This window comes from Triturus cristatus, chromosome 7 (assembly GCF_964204655.1).
Source record: "Triturus cristatus chromosome 7, aTriCri1.1, whole genome shotgun sequence".
Classification (NCBI taxonomy): Eukaryota; Metazoa; Chordata; class Amphibia; order Caudata; family Salamandridae; genus Triturus; species Triturus cristatus.
Genome location: NC_140590.1, coordinates 668739386 through 668750979, shown reverse-complemented (window position 1 = coordinate 668750979; position 11594 = coordinate 668739386). Strand labels below are relative to the sequence as shown.

Sequence of the window (11594 nt, the reverse complement as noted above, 5' to 3'; positions counted from 1 at the left end):
TGCTCCTGTACCCACGTACAAGACTGGTGTTAAATCACTCCTAGGTTTGTGTGAGTATTACTCCAGGTTTGTTCCTAATTTTGCAACCACAGTGTGACCCATCAGCAACCTTCTTAAAAAAGGTGTGAGATTTGAGTGGTGCAATGATTGTGTGCTGGCTTTTGATCAGGTCAAGTTGCTATTGGAGAAGAGTACTGTTCTCAAGCCTTTTGACCACAGTCTCTCCTGTTGTGTCACAGTGGATGCCAGTAAAGTGGGACTTTGACACAGGTAGAGGATGGTGTCGAAAATACCATTGGATTTGCCCCCAGAGACTTGAGAGCTGCTGAACTGCAATACTCTATAATTGAGAAGGAGCTTTTGGCCTCTTCTTGGGGAATTGAAAAAGTTTGTCTGTATATTTGGGGAAAACGTTTTCTTCTTCAGACTGATCACAAACCACTCCTGAGTATTCAGGGTGGCGGTTTGAGCAAGTGATGTACGCCCAGGATTTTGAGGATGGTCACCAAACTTTTACAGTACCAATTTGATGTGAGACACATTTCAGGAGGTAAAAATAAGAGAGCAGATTTTCTTTCCCCGTTTTCCCACTGATGTTAATCAGCATGATGCGATTAAATTTGGTGATCTCATCGACGAAAATTGCGAGGACTGTCTAGTATAGAAATACCGAAGTTAAGTCTGTGTTCCGAAGATGAGTGGAATTCTGCCTTCCAAAATGACAATGCGCTGTAGGAAGGGCATTGACTCCTCTGTTACAACCATTTTGGAAGGTGGCGAGTGAGATCTCTCTGGAAGATGGTTTCCTTTTGCGAAATGACAAGCTCATCCCTCCGCACGTTTTCTGGAGTAGTACTGTCAAGAGAGCTCATGAGGGACATCTAGGTTCCACTCTCATGAAAAGTCACATTTGTGACACTTATTGGTGGCCTGGTATGGATTCAGAAATTGAGGATGTAGTTGCAAATTTTTGTGCGTGCAGTGCCTCTTACAAAAGTCTTAAAGTAACAACACCACCTTTTTTGCCTATTGAATGTCCACATGGTCCTTGGGTGAAGCTTGGAGTGGAGATCATGGAACCATATGATATGCTCTCAGGGGGGTGCAAATATGTTTTGGGTCTCATTGATTAGGCTTCTAAATGGCCAGAAATTAAATTCGTGAGAGAACCCAATACTAAGAGCATTTTTGAGTTTCTAAGGGAGGTTTGGTTAAGAGAAGGTTTTCCTGAGCCTTTGGTGTCAGATAACGGAAAACAATTTGTTAGCACTGAGTTTCAATCCTATCTTGGTGATTCTGGAGTAAGTCATGTCAAGAGTTCTTTGTACCTTGCCCAAACTAATGGTCTGGTTGAGAGGATGAACCGAGTGGTGGGTGAATGAGTCAAGTGGGCCAAAGCAGGGAACCATGATGTGTGTGGGGCTTTGAGCAGCATGATCAGGTTATATAGGACAATGCCCCATTCCTCTACGAAGGTTCCACCTTTTGAACTCATGAGAGGCAGACAGGCCAACACATCTTTCAGACCTGGATGGAGTCAAAGTGGATCAAGTCAGAGTCAGAAGTCTCTAAATTGATGTCTACCATGAGAGAGAACATGTCTCTTACTCAAGTTAAACAGAAGGAGTGGTACGATTCTAAGAAGGGAGTAAAAATTGCTCCACTGGAGGTTGGTGCCATGATCAGGATAAAAACCTCGGTCCATGTAAAACAAGCATTGTCATAGCCAATAGGTCTCGCTTTTGGGACCTTATAAGTATGTAGTTATGGAACTGCCGATTGCGAGAGGAGAGCACCAGTGACACCGAGGGGAACAGGGTGCTGAGAGGTTCTGGACAACGAGGGGAGCACGAGTGTGCTGCGAAGACCCGACCTGACCTAGGAGAGCGCCTTCGACCCAGAGAGTACCGCCCAAGAGCGTAAACTCAGACAGACACCAGTGGAGGCCGCCATGACGGAACCAGAACCCGAGACTCCCGCATTAGCAGAGGAAGATGAGTTGGACGGGAAGCTGAATTATAAGCCCCCACCACCGAAGTCTTTGCAGGAGATTCAAGAGCTGGACAAGGATGATGAGAGTCTGGCCAAGTACAAGAAGACGCTGCTGGGTGACGGACCTGTGGCAGTTGACCCCACAGTCAAGAACGTGACGGTCACACGGCTCACACTGGTCTGTGCCGAGGCTCCAGGGCCAATCACCATGGACCTGACAGGAGACCTTGCAGCCCTCAAGAAAGAAACATTCGTCATGAAGGAGGGAGTCTCGTACAGAGCCAAAATCAATTTCAGAGTCAATAAGGAGATCGTGTCGGGGCTGAAATATGTACAGCACACCTATCGGACTGGAGTCAAAGTGGACAAAGCTACCTTTATGGTGGGCAGTTACGGCCCACGACCAGAGGAATATGAGTTCCTGACACCAGTGGAGGAGGCACCCAAAGGCATGATCTCCCGTGGAACTTACCTCAACAAGTCCTATTTCACTGACGATGACAAGCATGACCACCTATCCTGGGAGTGGAACCTGTCCATCCGCAAAGAATGGGCTGACTGAGTACAGCCCCACCACCGCAGACATCCCAGCAAGAACACCACATTCTGTCTGTCCATCAAAGGCCCCATATCTGTTCGTGTACCAGAGATGCTGTTTTCTGTCTGTCCATCAAAGAGGATATATTCTGCCTGTCAATCAAATATGCTGTGTCCTGTCTGTCCAGCACCTTGTTTGTTGGTCCAACAGAGATATTGCATTGCATCCATCCATCAAAGACGCTATGTCTTGTCGGCCGTCCATGAACTCTTTTCAGTCTGTCCACCAAATCTTCTGTGTTGATCAGTGATCAGGACAATGTCCTGCCCGCCCACCTAAGGCATCCTATTTTTTTCTATGTCCTAGTGGCCATTCCATCCTGACTAGTAGCCAGGGTCAGCTAATTGTCCTGGCACTTTTTTCAGGACTCCTTTTTTGCATCCTTAGTCACTCCCAGGACTCGGTCTCCTGGTATTAGTACCCTCCAGAGGTACATAGGCTATTCATGCCCTATTTCTCTTCACACCCAGTAACATAAGGCATGTGAAGTTGAAACTCTACTTGATCTGCATTAGTGCACTCCACTCCATTGCACTCCAGAGACTGTGCTGTGCACCCCTGGTATATGCTGTGCACCCGAAGACATTGCTGATCATACCCACACTGCAGCCATTGACTGTGCCGTACACTTTGGAATGTGCCACGAAGCTCTGTGGGATCCAAGTACCTGCCGGTTGGCCATCTATGTGCCCTTGACCTACCCTATGGATCAGCCTAGTTCAAATAGGCTGGGTATAGATTGCCCCAGTTATGTATTAATGTGCATAAATATTTGCACGGGTTAGATGTATATCGATATGAATTTGCACCCCTGAATATTACACTGTGTTATGCAAAAATGCCTTTGGAATGGATCTCAACTTATCCTGCCTATTATTATAGCTAAAGATAGTGCACCCCTTGCCTACCATTTGTCATATCTCTTCACCAGGCAGTCACCTCCAAATAGTCCTTTGAGTATGTAACCACTTGGCATGATTAAACATGCACTTCCTCTGCCCCCATGATTTTACTGCAGTAGGAGGAACCGGTCAATTACATGATGTCCACCAAACTCACTAAGTGCTTCAGATACTTTAGTCTGCTACTAGTCTGCTTACCCTGTCTTTACTATACCTGTCTCAACATGGCACAGTGTGCACGAAAATAAAGAGATTGCTGCCTATTTTCCACCAAAAAAAAAAAAAAAAAAAAAAAAGTATGTAGTTATGCAGCACAATATCCTTGGTGCAACAACATCAACTATTGCATGGCTAAACACTTATAAGGTCCCAAAGGTGAGACCTATTGGCTATGCCAATGCTTGTTTCGGTAGGCACGGGGTGATTAAGTGAGGTGCCCAGAATTACAGGATGTTGAGCCGACGCCGAGACTTGAATCCGGTTCCCCAGCTCCAAAGTCGGCAGCTCTGGCTGTTGGGAAAAACGTCAAAAATCCATGCTTTGTTGCTCACGTGTCTGCCAGTACAGAAAAGCCCTCCAGACTAAAGTGTCAGCACTGTCTACATATGAGACAGGAACAAGAAGGCTGTGTGGCTTAAAATGGAATAAAATGCATTATGTATACTTATTTAAAATCTATGCACAATTTCTAGCAAATACCGGTAGCATTCAGAACGAATGAGGCGGGTCTCTTCAACTCCCTCTAATATATTAGGTTTTCAAACTGGCTGGAGTTAGGTGGGGGCGAGGGTTGTCTTATGACTTTTGCAATTTTTGCCGGGACAGCAACATGCGGTCATGTTGTAAAGTCTAATTCTGTCACCCTGTCTGATAAGTCTATGGTCCATGGACAGCGAGGTTGCTCTTTCGAAGCTAGGCCACACTGTTTTAGGGGGAGATGTCTAATGTTTAACTGGGACGGCGAACCCCAATTTGGGTATTAACTTGTTTACTTCACTTATGTTGCAAATTGTGTCTGCATGACAGACGATGGGAAACCGCATTCCGATCTTGACTGCTATAACTTAATTGTATCATATTACGTACAGGTCCCTGATGTAGTTTATGGTTGTGAAAAATGTTAATAAAAAAAAGTTTAAAAAAAATATGTAATTCTGTTGCTGGACTTCCCTTTTGTAAATCATTACCAAATGCCTTGGTCTAATTGGTTGATGTAAAGCTACCAAAGACGGAAACTCTGAGAATGCGCTGTTTTAATTAATGAACATCCAGGCCTGGAGACATGCAGTGCCAGTACATTATATTTAATGCCCTGGGCTTTTCTGTTTCATATCATTGACATCTAGGGCGTTGGTTTGATTGGATCAATATAAGCACACCAAGACTACAACTCCCAGAATACATCAGTTTGTCATATGAAAACATGGTTAAGGGAAAATTGTATCCTGATGACATGGAGCCAGAGGGAATCCTATGCAGCATTGCTGTAGATTTGCACTTCCGGCTAAGAAAAGAACCCCCACTTGCCTAAAAAGTTGTCTTCCTCCGTGGCTGCCTGTATTTTTTACACATTATTCTGAGTGATATTGAACATTAAAACATCCGACCATCAGTGTGTCTATCTAAGAACATAATAAACGATGGCATAGACCAGTGGCCTCAGAGAGAAGATACAAAGAGGGGGCTGTGCTTTTCACATTTTCAAGGATGATCAGCCAGTGGCCCTTTCAGCAGGGCGCCTGGAATTAAAGTAGCAGACTTGGCTACACACATGTTAATAGATACACGCTCAGTCACATCCTTATCAAGGGGTTTCATGCTGAAAGGAAGGTGCAAGTACAAGCGGCGGCTATTCACGTTTCAATCAAATAGTAAGTGGTGTGTCAGAAAACACGGCAACTCGTTTAACAGAAGCAAAATATTAAAGCAAAACGAAAGACAGATCATGGCGCAGTACCTCCTCCTCTAACCCTGCACGCACTGATAGTGCTTTTCGCATCTGGTGCTGGTGACTGGGGGCATTTAGTCCTTCATTGTGTGGTCGGCAGGTGCTACACTGGGAATACAAATGAAGCCAGGGTGAGCGGCACCTATGGAATGATATGTGTGTGTGTAATTAGGGACTGCTCTACTGCAGAAGATTAAGAATGAACGAGGGGGGAGGGAAGAACGTTTCACGACCCCGGCGAGGAGGGCGCACGTTGGCGGGGGGGTGTGTTCACATGGTATGGTCCAGCTGATCCTGAACTGGTGTTTTCAGTCATGGTAGGTAGATTTGTGTTTAGTCACAGAACTCAAACTAGCGTAAGTAAGCAGGGTATCAATCACATGGGGAGCCAAAGAAGTATAACACAGAGGTAAACAAGAGAGCCTGGCGTAAACACGGCGACTCGTGTAACTGAAACAAGAAACGCGACTGGTGCGCGCACGCATCGGACAATGATGTCAGTGAACCAAAAAAAAACAAGAAACGCGAGTGGTGCGCGCGAAAAGTGAAAGTAGGCTGCACGCGCAAGTGAAAGTGATCGCGGCGGCTGTACACAAGCGCTAGGCCAGCCAGCAGCACTTTGAAAACTCATCTACAAAAGTCTCTCCGAGCAGCGCATGCGCGCTGACTCAGTGAGACCTAAAAAAGAAGAGAGCAAGTTGGGAAGACTTAAGAAAAGTTGCTAAAGTTCGGGCAAAAAGCGCTATTTTAGATTCTGGAGATAGAGGTTCTGTTCGGTGTGACAGGCTTCCTGAACAAGTTAGTCTTAGGAGGAGTGCCCGAGTCACTGTTAAGCCTGCTAAATATAGCGTGTAAGCCTTTTTATTAAGTTTATTTATGCATATGTTCTTGTTTTGTTTTGGAAGAAGGGAAGATGTGTAGTATGTAGTTTATGTGTTGTGTATATCTCTTTAAGCATATCATTTTATTGTGGTTGAATGCTTGAGGCTATGTCTGGTGGAGCTGTTTTGTTCTCTGCTGGCTCCACATCCATGTAGCCATGAAATAAATGTCTTCAAATGTATCTGGTTCCCTGCCTCCTCACTACACAGTCACTATTAGAATCTCAAGAACTTAGAGAAGTTTTGTCAGGGAAGACTGGTTACAACTCCTGTTTAGGTCGGTTCCTTATACAGGGAGTTGTAAAATGGGTGTGATGACACTAGTCATCAGATGGGAGTGCTGATAGAGAACAGGTTTTGTTCTTTCATTTGTAGGGGTGCATTATACTTATGGGAAGTTTGCGCCCACATATAATCTGCTGTGGTGCTAACATTGGGTCAGTAGAATGTGTATTGTAATAACGTGAGGAGTGAAGTGTTAGGGATATTTCAATGTAAACGTGAAGAAATGAATGTACACTACATGTGATTAGACGAAAACATTAACGTGTAGAATTCGTACATGTAGTTAACGAGCATTTATACAATTATGTCAGTAATAATGTTAATTTTATTTGTGTGATTTAATGAGACTAAGTGCCATTTCTTATGTTGGCCGATTTCTGTAGGCCTGAATTGTATTTTCCCCTGAAAGCTCTTGCATTGTTGGCTTCTGCATATGGATTAAATTACGACAACTTGCTAGTGAATTTCATGTGTGTGTGGAACTTGTTCTTGCTCACGTTTCTGTTGCAGGTGGAAGAATCCATCCTTGTTAGTTAGAATAATGTCTTTGTTTTAGGAGTTAGGCTTAGGGAGGAGAGGATACATTGAATGGCGATGCTGGTAATAAAGGACTGCTGGAATTTCTCATCGGAGTGAGCCTGGGAATCAAGGTCATCTAGCCAAGGTCCGGGAGCATTGCTGCTGCTACAAGGACGTGGATTGCTTGGATAGGGGTAATGCCAAAATGCATTTTGGGATACTGCCTGCAAGTTCATGTGTTGGAGTTAGGGACAGAGTCCGGAGACTTCTGCCTTGCCTTGAGAAAAAGTGCATCTTAGAGCGAGCTCTGTAGCTTTATGCTACTTGACCCAATCAGCGCGACTGGACTTCTTAGAACGCCCTTACGTGCTGACACCTTTACAGAACTTGCCTTTGGGACAAGCTAATGAGGAATGGAAGATTAGTGGTAGTGTAGGGACAGACTAATGCTTTATACCTATGAACCTCCAATGAAAGGGAATCTCGACGTTGGACCCATCATTTTCTGTATTCATATTCCGAAACTGGTTATTCTGTGCATATTGCACTGCCTTAATTTCACTCGTAGGTTTGGCTTTGTATTAGTTCCAATGTACTTCTACACCCTCATTTTGAGGTGCTTATATGTTCAACTGTTCTTGGCTTTGTAGTAAATTAACTACATTCAATTGGGAGCCTGTGATTCTTCGGAGTCATAGTTCATTGGATCTTAAAGATTGATTGACTAATGATTTTCCTCCCCTCCACACTTTCATTCAGAGAAAAAGAGACATCGGCCTGAGGATCAAGAGTAAATCTAGAATGTGGAACCCGGCTCCTTCAGAAACATTTACTGTAGTATTCCAACGAGAACTCTGAATAGATCTAGAAATTTCAATGTTCGAAACTGCAGCCTGCGCCACCCACAGACTCACACTTTTCACAAAAATAGATGTTAATGGTGGTCTAAAGTCAATTTCGAAGCTAATGGCTGCCTAATGTTCCCAGTGGTCGCTCAAAGACTGGAAAATAGCCAGCAAGTGGCCAGGGCAATAAATGTCACACAACATTTATCGGTAACCATGAGAACAGCTGTGCATAAATACTCAGTTGTTTGCAAAATCAGGTTTGGCTGTGAGCCAAATGATAGCCCCTGGTTCCACTTTAAAATAGGGATCCGCTTTGCTTTTTTTTTCTGCTGGTGGGTGGTTGTCTGGCCGCCCTGAGTCCGTCCCATACTGTCTGGGCACCTTTATTATAGTCTATGCGGCCTTGACAGTCATAAAACCTCGCAGCATAATCCGGCCCTTGTGTTTCAATGCAGGGATCCTATCGATTACTGAGACAGGCTGTATTGAGCGCGTTTCGAATGTCAATCAATGAACATCAACTGTGGTCTATGCACTGTTAAAGACGGAGCTGATAGCTTAGTAGATGTATGCAAATTGTATATTAAATACAGACACATAAATTCAGTGTGGGTCCTTGCAGTTCCGATCTTTGTGAAGAGATTATTGTTCGGCGCGTGATATATGCGCAGAATATTGTTTTCCTTCTCTAATTGATTCGAGGCCACTAAATTGGCGCTCCATTTCCATCACAATGTGAAATCCAAGCGACTACACCGAAATATTGAGGTGTAGGGTTGATTTCAATGTCCTCTAATGCATTGCTGAGACGTTCCTTGTTTGCTTTAAAAGCCTCCTAGCGTTTATCTGCTCCTACTCTTTCACCCTATACAACCCTTTCAGAAAGGGGCTCTGAAGACATCTCTGTCAGCCCTGCACGTGCAGCTGCCAGCACCTCAGCACCACAGAAGCAAGAGAGTATGATAGAGAAAAGGAATCTCTACAGCAAGAGGCAATTTATCGGATTGTGAATGTGGGTAAAACACGCACAGACGTTCACCTGACAGTCCTTACTGGCAGAAGACTGCACCAGGCCCGGTTCTAGCGGGTGGGCCAGGCCCACCCAAACATGAGCCTGGTCCGCCGCCCACCCAAACAGGAGCCTTGACCCTCGCAGTGAGGGCTTGAAGGCAGGCGCGCAACGCCATTTGGCTCAAAGTGCTTCAAACACCCTCCCCCCTCCCCGTCTTGTGTGTCAGTCCGGGCTGAGACAGTTTCCTGGGCACACACACACACAGTTTTTGAGATTATCGTAGCCGCACCCGAGTACTTCACCGGTCTTTAAAAGACCATTTACATGTTAACGAGGATTTGTTTTATTTTTTCACCCCTTCATCTCCACATGGCGAAAGGGACAAATCCTTTCTTTGGCACTGGTAACCTCTGCCTACTGTCCTGCTGCGTGGATATTTATTTTTCTATGCCGCGCAGGAGAAAATACGTTTGTTTATTCCGAGTCACCTTTCCTGACCCCTGCAGCTGCTTATCACAGGCTGTAAAGTTTGACTAATGGAGTAAGTAAGAGAATGTGTTACTATTTGTTTTTCTTTTTAAAATCTGCACAGAACCAGCAGGACACATACTTCGTGTGTGCTTCATTTAAACAGTTTTTAGGTCTCGCCTGACCCAGCGCATGCGCTGGTCTGGCGAGACTTATTGAGAGGGCTCCAAAAAGTGCTACCAGGCCAGCCTAGAGCTACAGTGCATGAGCGCTTTTCCACGATTACTTTCACTTTCGCGGCCGCTTGATGTTTGATCGCGATCGCAATCACTTTCGCACGGCCGCTTGTTTATATTTTATTTAATTTTAACTATGTGTTTCCGCATTCTCCTAGAGTCTTTAACCCTCTAAATGCACATTTTTTTCCAACGCAAAAGCTCATGTATTTTTTGAAGCTGTCAAAAAAAGACACAAATGATTAAAGTGTCCTGATTTTCAAACACAAGAGGGTGAATAAAACATACCCTACGTTTGCTATTTTAATTTAACCGGTTCAACAGAATGAACAAATACGTGTCATCCATACACGCTGTGTAAAAAGCAACGTTCCCCAAAAAAGATAGCAGAAACAAAATCATTATTATTCTAAAATTGAGGTCTCAGAGCTTTTTCGAAATCATTCACAGTTTTAATCTCCCATCGTAACTTCAACTGGTGATCAACTTTTCTTTTTTATTATTTTTTGTAGATGCTAGCACTATGTCTGTAAAGAGGGTAGGAAAACACATGAGAAGCCACAAATCTTGAAAGAAAAATAAACAAGCATTGAAAATGAAATAGGTCTCACCTTTGATTACGTTAAAGCCATTTGCTTTGCTAATCGTATTGTATAGCAAAGCAAATGGCTTTAACTTAATGAAAGGCGAGACCTATTGCGTTTTTAATGCTTGTTATTATTATCATGATCGATGCAGGACAACAATAAGACAATATAAAATGCCCAGATAACGCTAGTGATTAATGATCCTGCTGGAGAGCAATCATTTGTCTGTTAGTAGTTTTAAATGCGGATGAACTGTATTTTATGTGGAAGCTCAGTGGGTTACTGCCTTTGTCACAAAGATCCTTTTGTTACTTGCAGTTCAGAAGTTACAGTCCTAACATAGGACAGTGACCAATGAACTGTCATCAAAGAGCTGCATACAAACATGAATGGTATAGTTGGAACTTCGCTTTTTTTGTTTTGTGATATAGTTAGAACTTCCCCAGTCTTTCACTATTCTAATGTTGCTAAAATTAGTATGTTTGGGCAGATATACCTTTTTATCAGTAAAGCTGACCCCCATGGAATACTCTTTAAATCCTGTGTTTGTGTGTCCCCAGACCAAACCCTCTTAAAATATACTGCCCACCAGCATGGATGACGTGATTCATACACCTTGTAATCCTCATTGGCTTATGTGACATTCCCTGTAGACTGATTTACATAGTTGTATGATTCATTGTCTCTGTATAATGTGTGCGTGGTGTAAAGTACTGACACACACTACACTGATATGAGTAGCGCTATACAACAAATGAAATGCATATGAGAGAGGGGCTACGTAAAGATGAGGGGCCCTGTTGGAGGGTGGCAATGAGGGAATCCGAGGAAGAGGCCATGGGTGGAGGGGGGAGCTAGGGAGAGACGAGGGGCACTGGTGGAGGGTGGCAGTGAGGAAATCCGAGGAGCAGGTCACTAGGGGGAGGGGCTGTGGAGAGATGAGGGGCACTTGTGGCGTGTGGCAGTGAGGGAATCCGAGGAGGAGGTCAATATTTAGAACGAGATTTGGAAAAGAGTGCGTTTTACTGGGCCTTGTAAGACTAAGAAGAGATAAAGGAGGGCCCTGAAGCAGGCCTGCCTAGATATATATGCGACAAATCGAGCCCACAGTGGCCCAACCAAATGCACCCTTGGCCCACCCAAATAAAAATTCCTGGAGCCGGGCCTAGACTGCACACTTGAGTACTTGATGAACGGACGGTAGTTTTTATAACAATGTTGTACCTGAAGTAAATCTAGGCCATCCAATGGCACGGAACTTTATCTGTGAAAGGAGAATTGTAAAGAAGGTACCCTATTTGTCTTAGGGTATGCCCCA

At 44.2% G+C, this 11594-nt stretch overlaps 1 protein-coding gene across 1 annotated transcript; it reads left to right on the top strand.

Annotated features, from left to right (window-relative positions):
• The first annotated feature begins 1776 nt into the window (after positions 1-1776).
• Positions 1777-2711, top strand: LOC146810322 (rho GDP-dissociation inhibitor 2-like). The gene has a single exon (XM_085617317.1). It carries the CDS (start codon positions 1952-1954, stop codon positions 2552-2554), a length of 603 nt encoding a protein of 200 aa, XP_085473443.1. The 5' UTR covers positions 1777-1951; the 3' UTR covers positions 2555-2711.
• Positions 2712-11594: the final 8883 nt, after the last annotated feature.